At 37.7% G+C, this 26,418-nt stretch overlaps 1 protein-coding gene across 3 annotated transcripts in view; it reads right to left on the minus strand.

Moving 5' to 3' along the window:
• st18 (ST18 C2H2C-type zinc finger transcription factor) overlaps window positions 1–24,473 on the minus strand; it is a 47,002-nt gene extending 22,529 nt beyond the window's left edge. For 2 of the 3 annotated variants that reach the window (XM_088085606.1, XM_088085605.1), the window contains exons 1-3: window positions 24,323–24,473; window positions 23,139–23,313; window positions 4,212–4,327 (exon numbers count right to left, since the gene is read on the minus strand). In XM_088085606.1, the coding sequence (XP_087941732.1) occupies window positions 4,212–4,327; window positions 23,139–23,313; window positions 24,323–24,376 (345 nt within the window). In that variant the 5' untranslated portion in view covers window positions 24,377–24,473. Of the gene's footprint in view, window positions 1–4,211; window positions 4,328–10,093; window positions 10,221–23,138; window positions 23,314–24,322 lie in introns of those variants that run through there. The other variant, XM_042497089.2, reaches the window with a different exon arrangement.
• Window positions 24,474–26,418: the final 1,945 nt, after the last annotated feature.

The following is a 26,418-nucleotide window of genomic DNA, read 5'->3' on the forward strand; positions in this document are numbered from 1 at the left end:
CAGCACCTCGCTGTGTGTGTTTAGACAAAAATAGTTGCTAAAATCCATCCACTCTCGCTGGCTGTTGCTTGTGGGTCCCAAATAAAACCTATTAAACATAATTATTCCAGGCTGATGGTGGCGTATAGTGGTCACAGGCCAGTGAAATCTGTGAGTCATAGGATATGCTGTTACTTTTCCCTGGTAATGGGAAACATGACTCCTCTCTCTCGTTTGCTGTTGTGATTGAAGGCACTGACCTGTCATACATTTATAATAGGGGAGCAGGTGTGGCAGTGATGGACCTTAATTTCCTTTAATAAACCTTTTATGTGCCACACTCTTAATGCCACGCCGGGCCCTCAGAGGTCCTGCTCATAATAGGTTCATTACTTTTGATTACTCCAGCCTATTGAGACAAACAACTCCCAAACACTATAGATTACATTCTGTAAAAACGAATGTACCTCATTAGTTTGTAACACTTTTCCGCACAGACATGCTTCAACATTTTGTGTAAATTTGTTGTTTTGGAGGCAAAATGTTGCTCTTACATGCTGCAACCTGAGATTGTAACATGGACATTAATCAAAGTTCAAATGATGTTATCAGTGTACCGAAATATCACCACTGACTCACTCGCGTTTATTACCACGGTGTTTTTTTTTTTTATTTGACATTTTAGAAGTGCCCTTCTCATGCAAATGTTTAAAAAACAGTATTTTATCATTAAACTTGTTATTTTTACAACACAGATTGTTTTTCTTTTATGTATCGCTTTATTTCTCTGAATTAATTAAGGATAGTATCATAAAAAAATCACCTAATAATGAGTGGTTTATAGTCAGTCCAAGCAATGAAACACAATACCGCTGCTTTGTACGCCTCACTATACCTCAACCTATTTTTTTTACCGCATGCTGCCTATCCAGTGTCACACATTATATAAGTCTGACGAGCAACCTTTCTTTTGTTGCCGATGCTTTCAAAGTGCGTCACATGTGCCTCTCTGACATAATTATGACAAAACCAAGCTGCAGATTTGGACAAAGCAGAGGCTACTGTATATTTAATTCACATAACAGGAAGTGACAAGTAACAGGAGAACAAGGAAGGCCTCCGTCGATGCTCTGGTGGCGTACTAACAGGTAGTCCTGGCATGGCAACAAAATGGACAAACATGTGACGCCAAGTGTTTACAAAAGCAGAACAAATAGATACATTCAGGGTCAAATAGGAGCTTTTATTTGACATCCCCTACACAATCTGTCTGAAGGCTGTATATAACTTACCATTTCATTATTATTGAGCAACGGTTCTTTGTGATTTATGCTGCTGAGTGATTTATGCTGAAGATAAATGAAAAAAGAATTTGGATATATAGAAAGTAAAATAATTACACTTTGCTTTAATCCCCCATATAGCTTTTATAAGCAGCACAGATTTAATGAATGGTTTATAACACATTATAATGTAGTCATAAGCACATATAAGGGTTTATTTGTGTATTTGTCAACAATTGTAACTCCTCCTTTGGGCACCCATAAGTGTAAACTAGTGGATAAACAGATAATAATGACAATATTCTGTTATAATAATATAAAATTTCTTTTTATAGAACTGTTGACAAACACTGTATATTAATAAACACTTGAACCACCCCTGTATACGCATACAACAATAATAATGAAATTTAGTAAATATCTATGTTCTACCAATAATGTTGAAAATGTAGAAGTCAAAGTAAAGTGTAACCAGAGGAATGAAAAAAACAATTAATTTACTTACTGAATAACAGGGGGTAGAGGGAAACTTGATACAGCATAGTATTGCAATATTTTTGCATGGCAATATTGTATCAATACACAGACACCAGGTATTGATGTTTTTATTTTTAAATTATTAAAAGTTCAAATACGGATTCAAGTTTTGGTAGCCTACTAAAATAATAAAATCAATTGATTTGACAGTTCACTGAATACAATTTTCTGTGATAAAATAAAAGAAGTGAGATAAACCAGCTGAAAACTTGATCTTGTTAGATAAAGACAGATGTTGATAAAATGTTCCTTTGGAGACATCATTTGCAGCTGAAAATGCTAAAAACACACAGCACAACACTCAGCAGATCACAACATGTCTAAAATCGCAATAATATTGTATCATGACTGAATTATCGTGATAATATTGTGTTAAGGGGCCTCTGGTGATTTCTACCCCTAATAATAACTTAGTGAAAAATACTCTTTTTCTGCAGAAACTCAGTAAGAGTATTATACTTTTCGTGTTGTCTTTAAAGCAGTGTGTGTTTCCATTTAGATTTGTTTTTTTCTGTTGTGTACTCTGGTATTAAATTGTAATTGCCAACTACTCACGGAAATTGTTGTTAAGAAACAGCTGGGGTTATTATTTGCAGATTGATAGCAGCGTTTTAGTGTGTTTTACTTTACAACATGTTTATTATACATCGCTGCTGAGCATTTGCTAAAACATAGTCTTTTATCTTATGGGCGTAGATTTTTATCTCATCATTGGAAAGGACATTTATACAGTAACCACATTTCCTGTATTCTGGTGAATTTTATTCACCAATTTGTGCCTTTTTGCATCAGTTTATGTTGTAAATATCTTTAATTTTGCACGTTTTAAAAATAAAAGGGGACATGTCCCCTGCATCCCCTTGGAAATTTAACCCATGTTATGTCATACTGAATGGTTAATGCGCTTTCCATAGATTTCTATTCATTGCTATTAGTTCGAAATTCATAGTTTAAAAACTGTTACAGTCCTGTAAACCTAAAGACCTTATAGCAAATCTTTTTAAATGTAGTAATATGGTTTGACAGGAACTTTTACCAGGTGCAAATCCAGCCGAGACATCAAACACTTCATTTCCTGCATTTTGGTAAATTTTTCTGCATCAATATGTGCACACTTCTGCATCAGTGTACAGTGTAAACATCTTTAATTTTGTGCACATGTTCTTCTGAAGGGGACATGTCCCCAGCGCCCCCCCACTCCCCACCAAAGTCTAGACCTATGTTATTATATGTTTTATGTGTTTTCCATTGATTTCCATTCATTTCTGTTTGAAATTTATAGTTAAAATGCTGGTAGACTAAAACCTAAAGACCTTGTTGCAAATCTCTTTAAATATTCTAATATAGTTTCAGAAGAAGTTTAATCAGGTACAAATCCAGTCCCCCTACATCGATGTTGTACCTTACTGTACATTTAACCCTTTGAAACATGAGTAAATTGGCTTGATTTCTTTCAAAAGCATGAGGAGAAGACTTTGAGCTATTTAACAAGGATTAGGCAAAAAAATAGCAAGACATTTGTGAAAAGCTGCAAGAAAATTACCTGAAAATAAGCAAAAAAGAAAAAGAAATCAAAACAAAAGCAAATGAAAAAAATGACTTTAAGAAAATGCTTATAAAAAGAGAGAGAGAGCATAAATATAATTTTTTTTAAAAAATGTTATTTTCTGCAACATAATTTTAAATATATATTTAGATTTATATTTTCTGGACATTTTTCCCCAGGTAGACTTTGATAATGTTTGATAAAAATCACCCCGAGCTCATTTTCAGCTCATTTTCTCCTCACCTTTTACAAAGGCTTTTTTTTTTTGCAATATGCAGGTCATTTTTTGGCCAAGTTGCTGGTTGCCTTTTTCCCATGTTTTCAAAAGAAATCAAACCACCTTTCTAAGAAGTCAGAGGTTTAGATGCTTGTGAAAGGCATCTGAAGGCAGCACATGAAAACTGATGTCACTCCAGGTGTTTAATGTTTTCCATTGATTTCCATGTATTTCTATATAGTTTTAAATTCATAGTTAAAATGATATTTTCCTTTGAACCTTAAGATGTTGTAGAAAATCTCTCTGAACGTTCTAATATGGTTTCAAAGGAGGTTTATCAGGTACATATTCAGCTGAGAAAACCTGACTATCACCTATCAACCATCACGTAAGAAAAAGCAGACTCAGCAATACCTTTTAAAAGAGTATATTATCAGGCTGCCACCCACATCGCTGCATAAGTAAAAAAAAAAAAAAATAGCACAGTTTGTGATGACTGTGGTCAAAGGAGCAGTGACACTCCACCACTTAGCATGCTACTTATTCAAAACACTGTTACACAACCGTTTAGAGACTTTTTGTCCCCAACTGAAGTTGTTTCTACTTTGCGCGTGCAGCATTTAAGCTCCGTGTGCGTGCGATTATTTACCTTTGATTGTAGTTTTCCGAGCGCTCTGTAGGATAAGATGCCAGATCCGCACTGTCCACCCTGGGTAATGCTTTCACGCTTGTTATCTCTCAGGAGGTGATCGTGTAATTCATTATCTATAACAGAAAAAAAAACACGTATGAATGTCTGCAACTTTTGTTTCTTAACATCAATGATATGTTGTTACATTTTCATAACCTAAAGACATGGATGTGAACATGCAGTCAGAAAAAAAGGTGGAAAGAGCACATTAATACCTCACATGGAATGAGGAACACGTTGCAAATTGATTGCTTGACAGAGATCAAATTGCTTGCTTCTAATTAATACAAAACATCCAAGAGGGAAAACAAGGATGAACACAATGAGTACATTAAGCCTCTTCACTTCACAGATCTTATTATGGAATTATTTATTTCTGTTAGCTTTGAAAAAAAAAAAAAACAAACAAAAAAAAACCATCTTCTTAATTATAGCTCACAGAGCGCTTCCCCGGAAAAACAAAGCGGGGGGAAAAAAGGAGCGGGTGGGAGGGGGTGAGGGAGGGTTATTCACTCAGTTTCATTAGCATATGAAAAAAGACTCACTACTATTTGAGCTGGTTCGTCATCTGCTGAATCATATTTATGCACCCCCCCCCAACCCCAGCCCCTCCTCAAGTCCAACACAAATAATGCTTCTCAGAGGACTGTTTCTCTGCGTCTAGGGCAGATTTCTCAGGGGGAAAGGAGGCAGCCTGATGCTGAGGGTCTATGAGATTTTCTATGTGTTAATCTGGCTGCTAGCTGTCCTTGAGCCCAGCCCATTCCCCCCTAACCCCATCTGCTAGCATTCCCACCACAGAGGAAGAGAATGGGCTGCGACTGGGGGTAGAAAAAGAGAGGGACCTTCCCAGTCCAGCAATCATGAATAACCATTGCCTCGCACCATTATCAGAAAGGCTGGATCCAAGCTGAGATGGTGGAGAGGAAATATCTGTAAAAACACCCGGGCGCTCCTGACATTACACTCTCTCTCGCATTTTGTTTGTAAGTGATGCTATTATTATTATTTTCATATAATGCCTTATTAATGCCGTGCAGCTGCTGTGGATATTCATCACTGACCTTGAGTCTTTGTGTCCCCTTGTTCCCAGCTTATCCGCGCACTTGGGACGCTCTCATGTAATTAACACAGACATTATTGTGATGTGAGTAAAAAAAAAAAAAAAAAAAACTGTGCTGATACCTCATCTTGAAACCAATAAAGCAGGCCCGGAGTCGCAAAGTAAGATTCTGGAGACCATAAAATTAATTACATTATTTACATTTCCTTTAGATAGGAGGGGGGGGTACAGGCGAGATGATAGAGGCAAATGAGATTACACAAAATAAGATTTCAAAATGTCAGTGCTGCACACTCAACCAACCAACTGTTATGATTAGATTACTCTTTTAATATAATTACTGTCTGTGTGGAAACAATGCATACATAAAAAAAACAAAAACAGGAGCCACGTCTTAACTGATTCCCATCCTTTTCTCCATGAGCCTTTTTCTCTTAACCTTTCTTCAACAGTATCATTTTGAATTATAGGGAACGCATGGGTGCTCTGTGCAAGGTCACTGTCTGGTGTGTATCACCCCCCCTCTTCTCTCTCTCGCTCCTTGTTTTTGTTTCCTCTTCCAGAAGCACACTGAGTGAAGGGTTAAAACTGGAATGGATTTAATTATGGAATGAATGGAATTATAATGCGCCTGCAGCAAGTTTTCCTCCTTATTTATTAAAGCAGCTGATGGGCCAGGTTTGATGAGCCACTTCTGGCATAATTGAGTCATCACACAAAGAGGGTTCCTCGCATTCAGAGTGGTTTTATCAGCAGCAAACAGACCTGATTACTGGCAATTACACTCTGATCTAGGGGAAGGAGAAAAAAAGGGTAAATGTGCGGGGTAACTTCTGTGTTTATAGTTTACCCCGGGAATAATTTTCACATTAATTTTACATGCTAAGTGTTTTCTGTTTATGTATAATAAAGAGCAAACGGCAAGGAGATAGCACCTTTTTACTTTCATATTTCCTTGTAATGAACGTCTGAGGATATAGCGAACTGATCATAATTTATATTTACCCTATGGGACGTTTGTGTTTGGCGGCTTCTCCGCGCAAAGTGTAGATGAAGCGAAAAGGTGAGCTGGCAGGAGCGTACCTGCTCGCGCTCACACCTATTCTGTGGAAAGCAGGTAGAATTGTGTACAGAAAGCAGGCGATTGCTTTTGCCATTTTTCATTGAGATGCAAATGGGATTCGTGGTGAGTAAATTAAGCTCTGCTCAGAGATTAAAATCAACTTCTGTTTAGAGAGTATTTAGATAAACAACTTTTCTTTTTTTGTCTTTTTTGTGAGGTGGCCAGGGAGCCATCAGAAGCCCTGTGTGCCTAAATACCAGCTGGACATTAGAATAATGGCTGAGATATATTTTAGGAGAGGGGGGAGGGGACAAAAGAGGTCTAGGACGTCTGATTTATGTCTAAAATTTGGCATAAAATCTTTTTATTTTATCACCTACATAGTGAAATTGTCAGTTAATCAACACTGGAAAATTTGCTTTGTATATAAGAAAATTAAACAGTCCTCGAATGATTTAAATATCAAGTTTATTTTGTATAATGTAAATTTTAGCCAAAAAATAAAAAAATAGACTTCTAGTTGTGCTTATGTGCCCTTTCAAATAAAACAGAAAAAAAAATGCTGTAAAAGAAAATTATTCTGCCGGCAATTTCTGAGCATTCCTCCTTCTGATAGAGGTTTCTGGATTCATGCAGACACAGTCAAAAATCTTGAAGTCAACTGCGATTTCAGATATAACAGCCTCACAGCTACCCTGACGGCCAAGCAAAGTGTTTGTGCCTTTTGCCAAAGAGTACTTTTATAGAGGAGCGTATTGGCATCTTATCACTTCTCCAAGACAGAGATGCTTCAATAAAAGAACACAGCTCAGAGAATTCTTAACAGACAATTAGGAGCCTGGCTAGCCGCTATCGCTTCAATGATTTGTTATGATGGCATAACTACAGGGGAAACTTGTTATTGGACAGAGTTAGCAAGAGTCCCATAAAAGAGTCAGATGGTGACACCTTTGCCGAGGTGATTTATGAATCTTGTAATCGCTTTCCAAAGTCATCCCAAAGCCTTCCCTCTAAATTGAGTTCATCTGGAGCCGGACCACACAAAGGCACCAAGTCCAGATTGTTTCTTCTGACATCAAAGAGCCAATTTCTGTTTTTGACCAAATTTCTGGTGCTTTGAGTTCCCTTATCGTATGAAAGGGGCCTAGATGATATGCTATTTTATTTGTGAATTTCAATCCAATTAAGAACACCAAAAATATTGAGACAAATAAAATTAGTATCTTCTTGCACTACACTATGCATCAATAGCATAATAAATGGAGTGGCAGACAATCCGACCATTGGCAAGTCTCCAGTCCGCCAAACCACTCTCATGTTAGTTTGAATCTTTGAATTCTGTCATGAACATGTTTTTTTCAAACCTGTCTAATTTGGGGACAGGTGTTTGGGGAAAAAGAAGTTCCAGCCCTGGTGTAACAATGAGCAGAGTAATCCCGCTCATTGTTCCTGCCCAAGGAGGCCCTTTCATGGAGGAGGTTGCATGAATGCTACCAGGTGGTCTGCAATTTGGAGAAACGTAGTAACCGTTCCAGCTAATCCCCCCGTCACAAAAGGCAGGTCTCCAGTGCTCCGGGGCTCTCCGGGGCAAAGGGAAAAGTTTACCTCGAACACACAGTGTCTGAAAGGAGTCAGGGACTCGAGCAGTGATTCCTAATCAGATTGCGCTGAAGTGAACAGCTCGCATGGCAGCTGTAGTTTTCCCAGGGTTAATTACCTTTCACTGCTCTCTCTAAATGAGTCAGCTGTTCCTGTCATTAAACAACTCCACTCTATCTCTGCTCCTCTGTCCTCCACACACATGTGCACACGGGTGCGCGCGTTCACACACACACACACATATAGGAGACGCACTTTTTTGTCTTTCTTCCAGTATCTTTAATGTATCGAATATCAAGCGATTTTAAACATTGACTATTTCACTTTGATCACTTTGCTAATCAGTCAGAGGTCTTTTCATCCAGGCTACTGATGTTTATGCAGATAGAAGGCAGTATTCCCAATACACCTCCCCTACCCTGTTGAAGCAAAATAATACCAATCTGTCAAGGTCTTATTCTAAAGAGCCCATTTAGTACTAATTGACTATATATAGGAAGCAAACATGTTCGCATATGCGCACACACAAACACACCCGGCGCACACACAAACACACACACACACACACACACACACAAACACAGAGTCCAGCTCTGATATAGTTGTGCTGTCATCAATTCTGAACAATCTGTCTGCTTACTGAGCTCAGTGGCTTAGGATGTTGGGGGAGTTTTAAGTGATTTTTGCCACTGTATGGTAAAATCCCTTGGCCACCTGGATTACAAACTCTAGTCCTTTAACTCATGCCAGTATAAATCCGTGTTAACTCGGATTTACCTCTGGCATATGAATTCTCAATCTGCGTAAGCTTTGTTTGGAATGAGTCGAACATAAGTATTTCATGCAGTAAGGATGCCCGATGGTGAATTCCTATTTCTGTGAAACACACACTGGGAGATAGTTCACGACTAAATCAGTTCATCAGAATAACAAGAAGAAGAAGAAGAAAAAAGCCTTAAGCAGCGTTTTATTACACTGCAAGAGGTGAGGCCCGTATGGCTGTTCACAACCAGGTGGAAGTGTGCAATGCTGCACTGTGAAAATCCGCGTAACCATGGCGACGGATATAAACTCAGCGCTGTAACGCTGTGGTCAAGAGTTTAATCAGATTCCTCATGCCATACAAAGATTTCGCTTTGCTTATTGTCAGACAAACATTATTTGCTCAGTTGTTCAAACATGAGCGCTGGTCTGCCACCAAAAGCGATCATGATAAAATAAAATATGGCATGAGCAGCCTGGAGGATCTAAATTAAGTATTATCCAATATCCATACAATCTCTCACACACATACACACACTTCTGGGCTAGCAGAGTTAAGCCAGACTATTTTGTACTTAAAAGGTTAGCAGGGCTGTTTTGTGAGTTTGATCCATGCTTGCCAAATCAGCAGATGGTCCATGAATATGATTATATGCATCAATAAAAGGAGTAATCTTTAACAAAATGTAAATTTGACTTAAGTCCAGGGTTTAATATACGCGATGGACTTTAACCCAGTTTCCAGCCTGACAGTGGAGCATGATAAGCTAATGCACTTAAATGTTTGTGTTATTACTACTGGTGCTGCTATTCAGAGATCAAAAGAGAGGAGTTTACGGGAAGGTGCACAGCGTTTGTGTCGAGACAACATCAATTCACTTTTGAGTGAGTGTCTAAACAGCTCAGCAATCGATACAAACTGAGTCTGGGTGCTTAACAAGACCCTCTCTCATGCTGTCATGCCTTCCTCTATTATGCCTTCTTAAAATAAATCCTTGGAAGACACTAACTCAAGGATTAACAACAATAAAGTACGTCTGAGTAACCCGCACTATTAACAAATACACACACACGCACAAAAATTACTTTTAAAACATAAAGTTCAAGTGCAAGTGGCTCACAGAGAGAAAAGTTTTTAGCAGGAATTCAGAAGTTAAGAATGGTCAAGAAAATCATTTCTGAGTCACATAAAACAGCATCACTGTCACTGACCCTTCAATGAATCTACTTATCTGAGCCTGAGGCGTACACAGCACAGCACATCCTCACACAAACAGCATCACTTGTCTCCTGCATCTAAAATGCACCCATGTTAACATGTCCGACAGGGCAGAATGCGCGAGCTCGACTTACCATGCCCCTTTTAGCCTTTGTTTTGCATCTCATGGTGACATCGGGGAGGAGACGGAGCAGAAGGATATCGAGGTGGGGTACAGGGTAGTCCAGAGTCTCGCTGCTGAGAGAGTGTGTTTGGATGGTGTGTGTGTGTGTGTGTGTGTGCAGGGACACAGTGATATTCACCCGAAACGCTAAGCTTTTTTTTTTTTTTTGTAGCCTTTGTGTCATTCACTTAACAACCAATCTCATTAGCTGCTGGGCTACAATGGGCTGAATTATTTTCTGTGTAAATACACCACATGGTGATCCTCAAGGTAAGACCTCTGAAGGTCTTTTTAATCACATAAAAGATAGATTCACCCCAGAAAAAAAAAAAAATCAATGATTTCTGGATAGGACAGCCTGCTCCTAAAAAAAGAATTGAATAAAACGTCATTTGGAGTGATTCTAATTGAGGAATGAGATTTATATTCCTCAGGGTCTGTGGTGAAGAGAGTGTAAATGTGTAATTATGTGACTGTAATTAATATAGCATGGTGATATACACACGTAGCTTTGACTGGAAAATGATACTCTGAGCACATATGTGATGGGTGATATAAGAAAGGAAGTGCTCCAGATTAAAAATAAATAGATAAATCTTATAGCATTTTGGAAATAAATTATCTAATGATAGGTTAAATAAATGCACATAAAAACTGGTGCACATATTAATCTATTTAACAAATGCTGTAGTGCTTGTTGGTGCAAAAACATTGAATTTATGTAAAATGTAACTATTGTAAGTACTTGAAGTCATGACAGCTGTCTATAAGCATCAGGGACGTGTCTATTGGCCAACTTGACCCTTGTTAGAAAACAAAACAAATACAAAAAGAGAATACTGCAGCCTGGGACTGCCGAGCCGGGTCACTGGAGATTTTCCAGACAAACGCCGCACAGGGGAGGGGAGGGGAGGAAGAATAAAAAGGACAGGCTCAGAATCTCATTTTAACAGACCGCACACAATCTGGGCTCCCACAGAACTATCTCTGCCTGACCGCTTTCTATTTATCCCTTATCAGTGTTTACCAACCGCTAGTTTTCTTTCATTCACACTGTGAGGCAGTTCTCTTACTATCAGTCAACAGCTGACACCGTGGAACAGCCTCAAAGGCAAGAGGAAGGGATCAAAACTAAACCAAAGCTGTTTAAACAATACAACAGAGGAAATAAATTCATAAATCCTAATTCTTCCCAACCCACAAGGGTATAAGCAGATCCTTTATAGTTAGGCCAACAAACAAAACCACAGCCAATGAGGTACATTACAATCAAGGTAAATTCTGAAATATATTTTTAAAACAAGAAAGGCGGAATAAAATCCCATGTAATATTAATTGGGAACATTTCATAGTCTTGCCCTGTCAAGCAATTATAAAGATTCACTAAAAATGTTTTTTTTTTTTTTTTGGTGTGTGTGTGTGTGTGTGTGTGTGTGTGTGTGTGTGTGTGTGTGTTTTAATCTTTTTAGGAAAATCCAACCTCTTGGAACCTTGTTAACATTTTTAGATCACTTTGCTGCAAAGTCGAACCAAGCTGGAAAATATGACAAAACGAATATTTTATTACAATTTTCAAATAATTTCTGTAATAATTATTAATTGTTTAGTTTTTGAGTGTCTGCACAGGATCACTTCTAAAGGAACAACCAGAAAATGGTAATTAAAATTACAGTGTAAGCCTATATCATTTATGTAATGAGGATTGCCCTTATCTCCAATTCTACACACTTAATTATATATTATGACATTGAATTTATTACAGGCTCAAATTAAATTTATGCAATATTACTAATAATATTTTAAAGTGACATATTTCATTTGCAACTAATTTCTGAATATATATATATTGTATATTTACACGTTACTAATTTTAAACAATATTTTAGGATACTTGGAAAGACGTTTTAAAATTAAACATATTTCTAAGATCTGAAGAGTGAGAAAAAAAATAATTTGTAAGGTATATATCACACTGTTGCTTTACATTTTTACCAGTAGGAAACACAAACAGCAATGTGTTTTTCTGTTCAAAAGTTAAGTAATTAATTACATTTATCCTTTCACCAGCTGCTCAACAGCAGATGGATCATTTCTGAGACCTTGTTGAATTAAATCCACATAATTCATTTTCCTGGATTAACTAACTGAAGTTTGAGTAGGGTAAAAAAAAAAAACAGGTAACACAATATATAACAGGCTGACATGTATGCTGAGCTTTTTCATGCGATTTTGACGTTTACATTGTGTGCAGCCGACGGCAATTGACTTATAATTTAAAAAAATGAGAAATCAAAAGCCTGAGTGGCTTTATGTTTTTATTTCTTGTCAAGATTAATGTAAACAGACAAATATATATTTTTTTTATCGCAGAAGTTGTGTGTGCATTGCAGCTATGTGAGTTAGTTTGTGGATTCAGTTTTGTCTCAGGTACCTTGGACAGTTCCTGGAGGCGAGCAGAGGTTACATTTATGTGTTGTGTAGCAACTAACATCCCTGAGCTTTGAAGCTGAGGGCGGGGAGCACAGAGGAATAATGCCTCTTACTTATCACTGCTGTACCACACAGCCCTGCTGTAGCCTGTGCTGCTTTTGTAATTAAAACAAAAGAGTAGAGGTGCAACTTTATAACCTCGCTCACAGGTCCTGTCTTCTTCTTATCACCTTTGAACAACTCGCCAAACTTTTTTCAAAGGATTATCGAGATGTGACACTGTTACACAACGCTGCTTTATCTAAAGTCTTTTGTTGCTCTTTTCTTGTTTGTTGAGAGATCCGAGCTGACTGGAATAAGCTGATGAGAGTTGTGATTAAATGGAGGCTAACAGGCAGAGTGACAACCGGCGTTTCAATTTATTTCAGCACTGAAAATTTTCCAAATTTTCCGGTGAAATTCTCCAAACCTAAAAATGATTTAACACCTCAGTCACGGAGTATAATGTCTCTGAAAGACATGGCGATAGATTTGATAGATTTGCAGATATAGTTGGTTTACGTGCATAATTTCACTCGTAGACTATATTATTCATTTTCTGCTGTTCAAAAGAATAAAAACTAAATCTGAAAAGACACTGAAGTTGTGATGATATCAGGACTATAAGTTCAATTTAGGCCTAAAGTTTGCTCTCGTTTTAATAAAATAAAATAAAAATCATACTTTTGTTTCACAACGACAGAGTTAAAGTTAGGTCATAAAGCAGATCCTGAGCCATTAGTGTGCCGCACGTTACTAGTAAATGATGAACTTTTCTTACCAGCATCCGTCTTCCTAAATCAATAGTTGCTCTGGAGACTGTCGAGTGCTTTTGCCCCTCTGAATTTGTTAAAACTTGCCAACGTATAACAAAAGTTCCCTGATAGGCTGTGTTACTATCACACTACATTTAGCATTAGCACATTAAACTTTACCAAAGTTACATTTTAAATAATACAGCAAATCAGAGCAGGATTAAATGTTTGATGAGCTGGGACAAATCTAAGACAAAGTGTGACACAAAAGCTGATTTATAGAGAATTTTACTTTCACACTATTTCAACATTAGCATGTAGTTTTCAAACTTTATCGGACTTAGAGTGAGAAATAACAGAAAGCCAGAACAGGACGCAATAAAATACTTGAATGACTGTTCAAATATGTTACTGGAACACAGAGTCAATGTTTAAGTGCATTAGGCTCAGTGGTCTTGTATGTACAGCTGTCACTGTCAAAGCCACAGGCAACCTGACAATGCTTTGTCTCTGCACACAATACGAACATGTGCTCCTCTAAGACAAGCTTATACTCCACACAAATGCTGTGAATTTAATCTAGATAGACAGTATCTCATGCTATCTGTATGATCAAAAATAGGTCATGGCTCTCAAAAAACAGTTTGAGCCATTTAATCTCTCCTCAAACTGTCTGAAACCTGGACAGAAGCTGCGCTCGCTTTCCAGCAAAGACTTTAAGAACACTGTTATTTATCAAGCAAACAATCACCAGTGCATTATTTTCTGAACGTTCCCTGACACAGTCGAAATGCAGCACTATTTCACACAATCGTGTGAAATCCGCAAGTTTAGCAACAGAGTGGATCTCAGTGTAAATCTAAGTTTCTAACACATGACAGCATCTAACAGCACGAGCTAAAAGGCTTCACGTATGCGACACAGAGTATCAGTGATGATAAATGCTGACCAAACTGACAGTATATTATTATAAAAAGAACTTTGACACCAACCTAGTGCTGTGATCCAAAAAGTTTGATTTTCTCCCAGTCTCTTGATAGCTGAGCTGGTGCTGTGGCTTTGAAAGGTAGTCCCCAGGAATATGACATACTGTGCCTTTGACAGCCTCGAGATAAGCACCTGCGTTCGGGTCCCTTTTTACGTCACACCTCCCCATTCACAGCCCTTCAACATGATGCACATTTGCACATCAACAGCCACCAACCCCCCTCCTCTCTCTACTCCCACATCCGCAAAACACACAAACAGGCACACAAGAAGGCAGATGCGCGCACTAGCCTCTACTCATGCGCGCGTACACTCGCACAGACACACGCACACACCACAGATTTGTGTGCGCTTAGCGAAGATTGCAACATAAATGCAGGCAAATACACACGTGTACACACAGATACACTCACAGGTGATTTATTCCCTCTTTTTTTTTAGCTCCTTCTTCTTCCAGCCTTATTCATATATATCAATCCTTATTCTATGTGTTTAAAAAAAAACTTTCTCTTGCTTTGTCATAAGACCAGGGCATATGCCCTCCCAAGCTCCTCATACATCACTCATCATGCAAATGAGAGGGAATGTCACTCCTCAGCAGCAGATGGCCAGGGATGATAACAATGGCTCAACAGACCAGTTTCAATGTCTGCGACTTTATCGCTACGGCAACAACAAAAATAGATGATATGAAATCCTTGTCTGTTAATTTGATTTCCCCCCTTTTTAATGTTTGTACCTGTCAGTCTGTTTCATTTCTCCTGGACCATTTGAATGTAAAAGCTTTGTCCGGGCTTTTTCTGTGACAAGAAGTCTGGCTATCAGTAAAAGGCAGAGACCTGGAAATGATTTTCGGCGACTACGGAAGGCTGCTGCCTCGCAGTTATTCAAGTAATTAGGTGTAATTCCTCCCTGTAGGCCATGTTAGCCTCCTGAGTTAGCTCATGCGTTCGACAGGCCTGGATAGAGACAGGGAAGAATAAAAGAAGAAAGGGGCCCCGAGAAATCACAAATGCAGCTTTTCAAACACCCCCCCAGCCAAAGTGATGTCACCCTGCGTCCTGCTGACTCCTGTTCATACAAGCCCCCATAGCAGAGAGTAAACAGTGGAAGCGTTTAGCAAACAGGGCCAGATTACAATGACAAAGGCAACCACACTTCTGGGTGGAGCCTGGGGCGAGGGGGGCAAAAGAGGAGGGGGGGTGAGATGGTGTGGCTCAGGATTTAAAATAAGTGATACCCATGAGGGGGCCCCCCTCAAGATCCAAGCGCACCCCTTCCCCAGCTGATGGTTGGGGCCACCCAAACATGCTTATCTGTCGGTGATGTCCCCCCGGTCCCCGGGGACTGACGTGTGAACACAATATGTAATAATAATGTATTTTCAGTTCTTTTTTCTGTGATTTGTGCATTTGGTTATGCAAGGCTGGGGACTTGAGGACGGAGAATATCATTACTTAAGGTTTGGCAGTTGATCATCACCTTGTTTAATGCCTCATTTGAAAGTCTAATTTCTAACTGTCTTCAAGAGCCAATTCATGGTACACTGTGAAAGAGACATACAAAGAGAGTGCCTCGGTTTCCCCCTCTTTTCACCATTTGTGCCTCGTAATTGTGCGGACATATGAAAGTAAAGAATCATCTATCTAAGCATCTTATCAAATAACATGCTCTTTGTTTGCTGATGCAGACAATCTGGCTTGTCCTAGGGATGATTATTTCATGTCCAGAATCAGACATCAGGAGGAAAACACAACAAGAATCAACTCATGTAAAGCAATCTTGATAAATTGTGAGAGAGGAACATATTGAGGACTACACTGCACTGCCATTACAAAATGTTACATTTTCTTTTGGCCCCAACATCTGTTTGAAAAAAAAGACCTCATTCAAAGCAGGCATGGAACACAAACTAGTGTTTTGTCAAGCTATTTCATCAACTGAAAATGTGGGCATAACTGGAGAGAGCTGATGGAGAAATGAAAGAGGAGTGGGTTGGACAAAATTACATGTCAAACAAGGGTTCACATTTAAAAAGTCCTGCTCATATTTGTAGAAAGTGTTTGATTGCATTTAGAAAGGTATTACAATGGGTCACATCTGTGTCTAAAAGCTTTTTGCATTCTGCTGCAAATTATGTAAGCAAAGTGAAGGGTCACGACACCCTGTTGTTTCGAGCACTATACCTTCCTCCTGTGAAACCTACACAAATATGTTTAACTGAATTCTTCTAATGCACTGCCGGGATCAAAATGTCAGCAGTATAACTTCAACAAACCCCCTCACTCAACACCCCGCCCCGTAATTTCAACAAAGCAAAGCGACTAATTTCGCATGGCAGCCCGTACACCCAAACAACAATGCATATTCACACTGTGCCATTGAATATGATAGATGTGTAAAAATCTATATTAAACTGTGGTTAATTTCAGCTATAATGCTTTAAGCTTGGTCTAAAATGACACAAATGCTTCTTCTTGGTGGTGCTGAACCCTCATTGTGCAACCACTTGATGCCGCTTGTTCATCACACAAAGTCACATAAAAGGACCAAATTAAAATTTTAAAAAAATATTTGCATATGCAAATATGAGGAACCAACATAAGTACGTGTTGTTGATATGGCTCCAGGATGTAGAACTATCTTTATGTTAATGTCAACAGACAGGGAATATTCTTTTGAAAATACAGTACATTTTTCATGGGGATCATTATCTACACTGCATGTCACTGTGTCTCAGTTAAAAGAAATGATTAGATTACTTCCCAGCAATCCCCTTTGGGGCGATTTGTGTGTGTGACCGTGGGCAACCTTACAATATGTTTATTCGGTGTCCTTTGAAGACACTTCAATAACATTTCAAATGTTTTATGGACAAATATAGGATGTCTTCTATCTCTGCCTTCAACTGATGCCTTTTGGAACTAGGGTTCTGTTATGTTTGAGTTTTTTGTCCAAACTCACTAAATCTTCCTCTCATGGGGTATAACATACTTGGGTAGCACTCAAAAACTAATAAAATAACTAGGTAGCCAAAGATACCTTGTACTAGATGTGACAGGTGAACAAACATAGACTTTAGTGGTGTAAAACTTCGAATTGAGGCCATGTGACGCATGCATGGTAGAGAAAGTCCAATTGCAGCTGGTAAATCCAGGTGGATATAGAAAAATAGTTGATTAAAATGGTTGTCTGTCATAATTGCAGGTCTGAATTATTTACCTTATCAGAACTACCCCTCACATAAAAGCATCTGATTGTGACTAAATGGCCAAAAATCGGTGACAAATGACCAAACTTTTATGGTGTGAAAATCCCAATTAAATCTCATATTGCATGCATGGAAATAAACAATCACTGGTCATTCCTAAAAACCAATCCAGAAACATGGTTGATTAAAATGGGTAATCTTTCACAAGTATCTATACATTTGCAGGTCTCAGTTACTTGTTGTCACTTATTCTCTACATTTACTGCCCTCAAAAGATCATAATAATCTATACTACTGTATGTTTCAATGATCTAGTCAAAACACAAACCATTAGTATTCTCTACTTGTTCTATACAACTAACTGACCAAAGATCAATGACTAGTGATCAGACTTAAACTTTTGTGGAGTAATAATCACAATTGAAGTTAATCATGGCATGCATGAAAGTGAATGTTCACTGGTAATCCCTAAAACCACGTTTATCCAGAAAAATATTGATTGACGTAATTAAATGTAATAATTATCCATATTACTGCATGTTGCAATTCTCTAAATCAGGTGGATCAAGAAAAACAAATTAACTTGGTTACATTTCATAATTAACCATATTACTGCATGTTTAACTGACCCAGTCAGTCCTTAGTTCTAAGTAGTATATTAAGTGCATGATAATAAAGATTTCTTCCAATTGGTATATCTGTGTGGTTCCAAAAAATAGTTGATTAACATTGTTATCTTTCACAAGTACCTACATAATGTAGGTCAAAATTATTTACCATACCTATTAAAACCATCAGATATTAGTGGTCACTAGTTGTTCCCTACTGCCATCAGATGGCATCTGTGGCCAAACTTCAACTTTTGTGCCAGAAAAATCTCGATTTAAGTTTAAGATTGATGGGAATAAAAAATTCAACTAAAACAACGTGGAACTTTCAACTACTCATGATAAAATCTGACAAGTTACTTGATACTGTACCTAATTGTTAAGTTTAAATTAAAATTTAGGATATTTAATTAATACATAAATATATAACAATTAGATATAATGTAAACAATAGACTAAGACTAATAGTTATACTTACATTTTTCAAGGCAATCCATTTCCTAGATCTGTTCAAGTAAAATCAACTTATCAGATTTTAGAGTGTACTTCTCTACTTGTTGTCTACATTTACTGCCATCAAATTAGAGCATTTGATTGTGACTAACTGGCCAAACGTAAACCTTCCTTATGAAAAAATCACAATTAAAGCTTTTGCATGCACAGAAATAAACATTAACTAATAATTACAAATATATATCGAGAAAAATGTTGATTAAAATGGTTAAATTTCATAATAATCCACACTACTGCATGTTGAAAAACAGTAACTAACAGCATTGGTCATAAGTGGTCGCTGCTGGTTCCTTACATGCGCTGCCCTCACATTAAGAGCATCTGATTGCTTACATCTAAGGAATCAATGCATGACCGGTCAGTCAATGTCTGGCTTTTGTAGTTCATAGGCCGTGGTCTCATTGTGTTGTGTCATTGAGAGGTTAGGTCCAGATCTGGGCGTCTCTAGGGGTCCCTGCCCATCTTTTCTACTCAGGCGGGCAGACAATGAAGCAGACACGCCTACAAATGGCCAGATAAGAGCTTGGATGTTCAGCCAAAAACGAGCATCTAAACAATGGTAACAGGTGTGTATAATGCGTGCTTTGATAATGACCTTGGTGGCCGTAATAGTATGTCTAGACACAACTAACAGGAGGCATTTCTGTCTGGTCTCAGAAGTCCCGTGGGTGCTCAGTTGCAAGATCCTAAGGCGCAGATATTGGTGGTTAGCCATTAAAACTAAAAAAAAAAAAACATGTTTAGAGGATGTAGCATACAGAAAGCATGTTTTAGTATGACACTAGAAGCATGAGAAGCATCAGAAAAGTTAAATCTGCCACTCAAAAGGATTTTTTCCCCCCCGTCTTTAAAATATTTGTAGGGTAGTTTGCATAATAAGCTAAAATCATCTTGAGTATTCAGAGATATGCACTTGAATAAATAGAAAAAAACTCCATTAATGTGGATGGCTTGCAATTTTTGATTGCACCAGACACAGGAAGCTTGCTGACATGAACTAAAATGCAAATGTCCTTTGAGCAAAACAAAGAAATTGATTATGAAGTTAGTTTCTTCAGCACAAGTAGCTGGCTTTGAGTGATTAATGGGGGTGGGTCATTGATTTCCTTTTGTTTAGATCTTGGTTAACTTTCTGGAGACACAATTATAATTTGTTTCCAAACAATAAATCCAATCTAGCTTGAGCAAATTAAATTTCCCTATGGCCTCTTCTGCGTCATTTTACATCTGAAATGGATTGTTATCAAAAGGCATTGCATGTAAATGTCTGCTTTTTTGTTTATATTTGTTACATTTCTGATTAGATATTGTTTCACTCAGTATATTCGAAGGTGAGCACCTCCTAAGACTTCAAAGAGCTGTACAGAGATCTGCATGACTTGTGCCAGGGGTTAATCTTCTGATTTTCACTTCGGTAGCTGCATGTCAAACACATCAGCGTTTCTGATGAGCCATCTATCTGCAGCATACGAGAAATACTGTCTTCATTGGCTGAAACATGCCAAAATATTGTGTATTTGTTGAATGAGCACACATTGTCTATCTGTACACCAGCTTTGCGAAAGGTTGGTGAAATGTTTTTGAGTTATCTGCACAATGTACTTTTATATTTCTGCATATTTGCAAGTCAAATTGCAGTGTTACAGAGTACTTTATTGAAAAGGCTTTTGCCATATTCTTCAGCTTTACAACTTTGAAAACTTCCACAGATCCAGACATTTATACTTCCTGATTTCTCGCATCATCTCTCCAAGATAGTGATAATACGATTTCTGTGTTTTTCGCTGTTGAGAAACAAACTGGATTATGAACAGATCACTACATAAACAGCTTTCTAAAAGGAGGCAGCTATTTTAAAAAAGGCTGAAGAAATGCAAAGAGGGATTTAAATTTTAATTTGAATTTATTCCAGCAAGTGAAAGGTTCTTTTGAGAGGGGATTTCAGCAAAGATGATGGTATTTAAAAGTGATAAACAAGCATCTAAACCTCCAGTGGAAAACAGTCATTTTGCTCCTTTCTAGTGTAGGGGAGGAATTGGGCTTGCTATGGTCACATCCAAAAAATAAGAATAAGTAATAGTAGTAATTAAAATGTAAATAAGCGAGATCCGTGGAGATATTTCAACTGATTCCTGTCATAAATTGTGTAATTAACATTTTGTCTGGACACACCTTGTGACTCTGGATGTATAGCTATATGTCCTCAGGTGCAAATTCATGTTCTCTGTGTACTTGGCATAGCGTACTTTATACTGTATATGGATGCTTAAAAAAATCTTTCACACTTATCACATGCAATTTAAATCCTGTGCCTCAACACTGGAGAGGAACATCGGGCTAAGTTCAAAATTAAATGCCTTACAAATTAGGACTTGTGTTAATTAAGGATCGTCTTGGTGCAGTTTGAGACAGTATCTGGAAAATCTTGTGAATTTAGTGCATGAGTGATTCACTCTGGGGTAGTCACATGGCACATTTATGTGACAAAGGATGACTAACCAGGGCTGTCATCTATTACATTTATAATATATGGATTATAATGATGTGACTGGATTTTCAAATGTTTCTATTCTCTTCCGGATGACCACTGAACTTAAGCAGAGAAACCTATGCCACACAAGAAAGACAAAGAGTTACATCATTTTGTTGAACAGTTAATCCGATCATGGACAGTGTTTGTGCATTTGCTATCTTCGGAAAATGCCAGCAAAGGCGCTAAGTAAACCTATTTTACAAGACTCCCTCACAAGGATACAGTGCCAGTATCGGGATAAAATTTCACACAGCGGCATGGCTCAGTCACATAACCTAAGCAGGCTTAGGAAAATGGAACACTACAAAGTATTGCACTTTCTTCCTGTATGTCTGTTGCGGCGAAACAAAATGCTCGGATGACTGATGTGAGTTTGAGCATGAAAGCCAAAGTGAACTAATGGCTGAATAGCATGTAGATACTGTTGTTAATGCTCTGAGTTGTTTAAAATGGTAGATTATGGAAGTGTGCACCTGGCATTCTGCAGGCTAGCCTGGCAACACTCCTCCCTTATAATTATAATGAACACACAGTAATTCAGGGTTGAGGCTGAAATACGAATGATGTCCTCTGAGACAGCTTGTTTTAATGGTTATGCAGAAGAGTTCCTAGAAGTGCAGATGGCAGATGCAATGCCTTTTAAGCTATTTACAGATCGTATACTACAAGGTATGGAAAGACCCATAGTGTGAGGCCATATTGCTCTTTTGTGCTCCTGGATTAGACATTAGGCTGGCTCACGAACTAATGAAAGATAGATTTTGGAGCATATTTACTGCAATATTGATAGCCTATTACACTAACAAGTTAGATAGCATTGTGGGAAAGAGAAACAATTGCGCCTGTAAGGGCTGCATGGTCTGTTTCATCCAAATACCCCACTGTTCTTACTTTGTCCACATAGGGGTGCATTTGCTCAGGACTTGGGCCCTCATGTAGTCTTTCATTACAGAGTGTTAGAAGCCTAATTTCAGTTTTTTTGGAAGGATATGAAGCTATAAGATACTATAGTTCACATTTTACACTATAAGGAGCATATTAGGTTGCAAATAAGATAAGAAGCAAATCCTATATGGAATAATTTTATCATAAAAAGTGGATGAAAAACATTTTTTTGTTAGAAAACATTGCTTTTTTTACATACCCATCGCCACATAAACACTGAACCACCAGAACTGCCTCCTCCAGGAATCCACAGTGATGTCAAAATGTTTTTTAAAAAAAAAAGTCTCATAATTATGATTTAACAGAAATGACTCGTTCGTGTCTCGTTCGTGTTTTTAAAAGCCAAATTTGTACCTGTTTGCACTGAAAATATTCCACCAGTGTAAAATCGTTCTTTACATACAGCACAGTTAATATATCTCTATCCCTGGCACGCTCCCAAGCCTATATGAAAGAGCGCGGTGCCTTTGAATCAGCCCACTACTGTGATACAAGAGCAGGTATTGAAACAACAAAAATGTTAACTCCAAGAAAAAGTTTTGCCGCATTAAAGTCACATAGGAGCCACATTAGCATGTGAAAAGAATAAACAGAGGCATTCTCAGTTACACACTCCACCTGGCTGCTAACCAACGTCCTTGTCAGAAGTCCACCCACCGCACTGGCTAACACTGAAAGACCTCCTGGGGACCGCAGTGACCATTCACTCGGTTCTCTCTTTTTCCCATGCACCTGTGACTGTTTTTGTGTTTGCTATTTTTTGCTTTGTCTTTTTCTGGCAACACTGTATCATCGGAGACACACTTTGCCTCAAAAGGAATTCTCCTGCCCAACAATGTGGTTTGTTTGTTCACCGGATATGGCAGGCCAGAGAGTCAAATGAAAAAAAAAAGAAAAAGTCACCACAGTAATAATTAAAATTGCCACAAGAAAAAATAAGCCGAGAGACACAGCAGTATGAATGGATTTGAAATAAGAAAATAAGGTACTTTTACCAACTGGTTTCTTGCCGAGTTGGGGGACTTCACAGGTGCAGTTGGAAAGGCTCTCCTCCTTACTCTCCTCGGACGGCTCATCCGGCTTCTCCATGGTCCTGGACCTTAGAGAGCTGCTTTTCCATTTTCCAAAGGACTTTGCCACAATCGCTTTGTCCGCTCCTTTCATTGTTTTCTGTAAAACACATTTACAGCATGACTTCCCAGGTTTATCCCTCTTGTGAGCCATCTGCCCCCTTTTTTGGCTCTCAATAAACCTGGGCTCATCTTTCCCAAACCCAAAGTAAGAGAGAATTAGGGCATTGTGTGCATATGCATTCTCTTAAGCATTCCAGAAATTTTCCTGATTGCCCTGGCACCTTTTTTAGAGAGCGTTTGGACATTGTTTTCCTCATGACATTTTGCAATCCTGTGTGGAGAGAGTGGTACTGATTGAAACAGTATAAAACAATACTTTGCAAAGTACCCACACGGTAAACAGTAGATGGAAAATGAAAAAAAAAAACACAAACATGTTTCCACATTTAATCCAACTTAAAGGAAATAAAAATAGCACATTATGCCCTAATTGAGTGCTGTACAGTCCGCAAATACTATTACAAGGCCGATCAGGATTAGCAGTGGAACATACCTAGTTATCTATTTCTGAGTGCCAAGACTGCTAGCAGTGGGCAACTAAATTTCAAAAGCTGGCAAATCCAGTTGTCTCCTAAATACAGAAAGTACTTAAATCCAGAGCTAACAGAAGAAAAAGACGGATAAAGGGTGCTCTGCATATCACCGAAAAGCTTGTGCACTTTTCAGAATCACTGGCTAGGTTAAACAAATATGCTAAGTAGAGATCAAAACAATCCTTTGATCTGCAGCCTAGTTTCCAGAGGAATGGCTTGGCTGTTGTTGTAAATAACTTGTATAAATCTATATACCATTTGCCTTCAGGTAATATCAAAAGTGCCAGGGATTCGCAGGCAAATACCTTGTGGTTAGGAAATAGATCAGATAAAAGCATATAAATATTTCAGCAACACTGCACTCTGTCATTTTGTGTATTATAGCTGAGTTTTTTAACCCCATGTGATCATTTTTACTTTAGTTCTACAGCAGAAACATGAATGAGTAATATATCATAGCAAAATTACATTCTACCCCTTTCTATTTTGTAGTTTGGAAAAAAGCGTTCCTACCTCCAGCATGCCATTCAGGTCAAACACAGTGTAAAACATTGTGCTAAACTTCATACAAAAGAGGCTTGAAGAATCAGAATGCAGAAGCTATGCAACTTGCTGACTAACTTTGCCCTCTGTTTTGATCGAGCACACAAAGAAAAACGCTGTCCATTCAAAACAGACAGCATAACTCTTTTCAGAGAGGGGGGACCGTGAACAAACGAGGCCATGTCCTGAGCTGCAGTCAGTTTCCCGTCAGGCCTGCACAGTGCACGGTGAGGGCCGCAGGGACTGGGACTGGCTGACACCACACTCACGGGCAACAGAACAACTTTTGTGCACACTATCCTCCTCTGGAGTTTTTTTTTTTTTATTTCTCTCTACCCAAATTGGACAAGTGTGCTTTTTGGTTTGCTGTTTGCTTTACCTTGGCCCCTCTGGACATTAACATTTTGGCAAATTTGAAGAAACTACTGCTTTCTGCAAACTAATTTAATAGCAACATAACACCCTTTAAACGGCATTATTATTAATATCATAGTAAAACACAGTAAACAAAACATTTGACATAGCACACAAGCTAACCTCCAGATAATAAAAATGCAGCACAACTAATAACACAAATGTAGCTTTGGCAAAAATATTATGCCCTTAAAGCTTATTTGAATTTGATACTGTGCTCACTAACAGAAATTGTGATGCTAACTGGCCTTTACAGGCTTACTAACTAGCTAAATTGCTTTCTAGCTGGCTAACATAGTAGCTTGCAAGCTAGCTTATTCGAACTTGAACTAAACTTAGTGAATAAAAAAAAGCTTAAACAATACCATACCAGACTGGTGAAATTTGAAATCTTACAGACAGGAAAAAAGGCAGTTTGAAAATGATCTTTTTTTTTTTTTTTTAAATGTCAAGTATTATGAATAAAACAACCAGGATAAGCACCAGGATAATCTAGCTAAAATAGCAGACATCTAATTGAGATGTTTTGTGAACTGACATATTTATTTTAAATTGTTCAAGTACATCCCTCATAGCTGTTCAGATTAAAGTATTTTTTTTACCCCCAATGTATATGAGATTGTCAATATATTCATGAAATACACATTTAACAGTTTATTTATAATAGGCTACACGAGGTAACATAACGGACAGTGTTGAAAATAACTGAAATGCTTTGCTAACTGACACTTTTATCTACATATTTTTAAATACGTCACTCATGTTTGTTTAAATTAAAACATTTTTCATACAATTTATATGACAATATCATTATATTTGTTAAAAAAATATAACGTTACTGTCACAAATCTCCAAATCTCTGCTAATAGGCTAAACTAGCCAACATTTGAGACAATGTTTAAAACTATGAAATACTTTGCTAAGTGACCTTTGTAGTGAAGGTTGTTCAAGTAAGTCACTCATGGCTGTTAAATTACTTTTTTTTTAATAAATTTGTTTGAGAGTGTCATTATAGTCATTAAAAAATGCATCTCAGGGTTCTTCTCTATTGCCAATATGCTAAATTAGCTAACATAGGATACAATGTTAAAAACAATTTAAATGCTTTTCTGACTGACCTATTTATCCAAAGTTGTTCAAGTAAGTCACCAATGTGTTCAGGTACATCATTTTATACAATTTACATTAGAATGACATGTTTATTTAAAAAAACAAAATATTGGGGTTCTCCTTTATTGCTAGCAAGCTATACTAGCTGACATAGGAGCAGTTTAAAATGATTGAAATACTTTGCATATTTTCTAGTGACTTTGCATAAAGGCTAGTAGCATATAGTGACCTATTTATCTAAAGTTGTTTAAGCAAGACACTCGTGGCTGTTCAAATCACTTTTTTTTTTTAAAGAAATTTATGTAAGTGTCAAAATGGCCATTAAAAATGCATAAATATCCGGATTCTCCTTTATTGCTAACAGGCTAAACTAGCTAACATAGCAGAAAATGTTAAAAAAAAAAAATTGAAATGCTTTGCTAACTGACCTATTTATCTAAAGTTGTTCAGATTACAACATTTTTTTAAATACATGTATTTAAGAATGTCATTACATTCATTAAAAAATATATACATCTCAGGTTCCTTCTTTATTGCTTATA

This window comes from Plectropomus leopardus, chromosome 12 (genome assembly GCF_026936395.1).
Source record: "Plectropomus leopardus strain MGB_pleo_1.0 chromosome 12, ASM2693639v1, whole genome shotgun sequence".
In the NCBI taxonomy this organism is placed as follows: Eukaryota; Metazoa; Chordata; class Actinopteri; order Perciformes; family Serranidae; genus Plectropomus; species Plectropomus leopardus.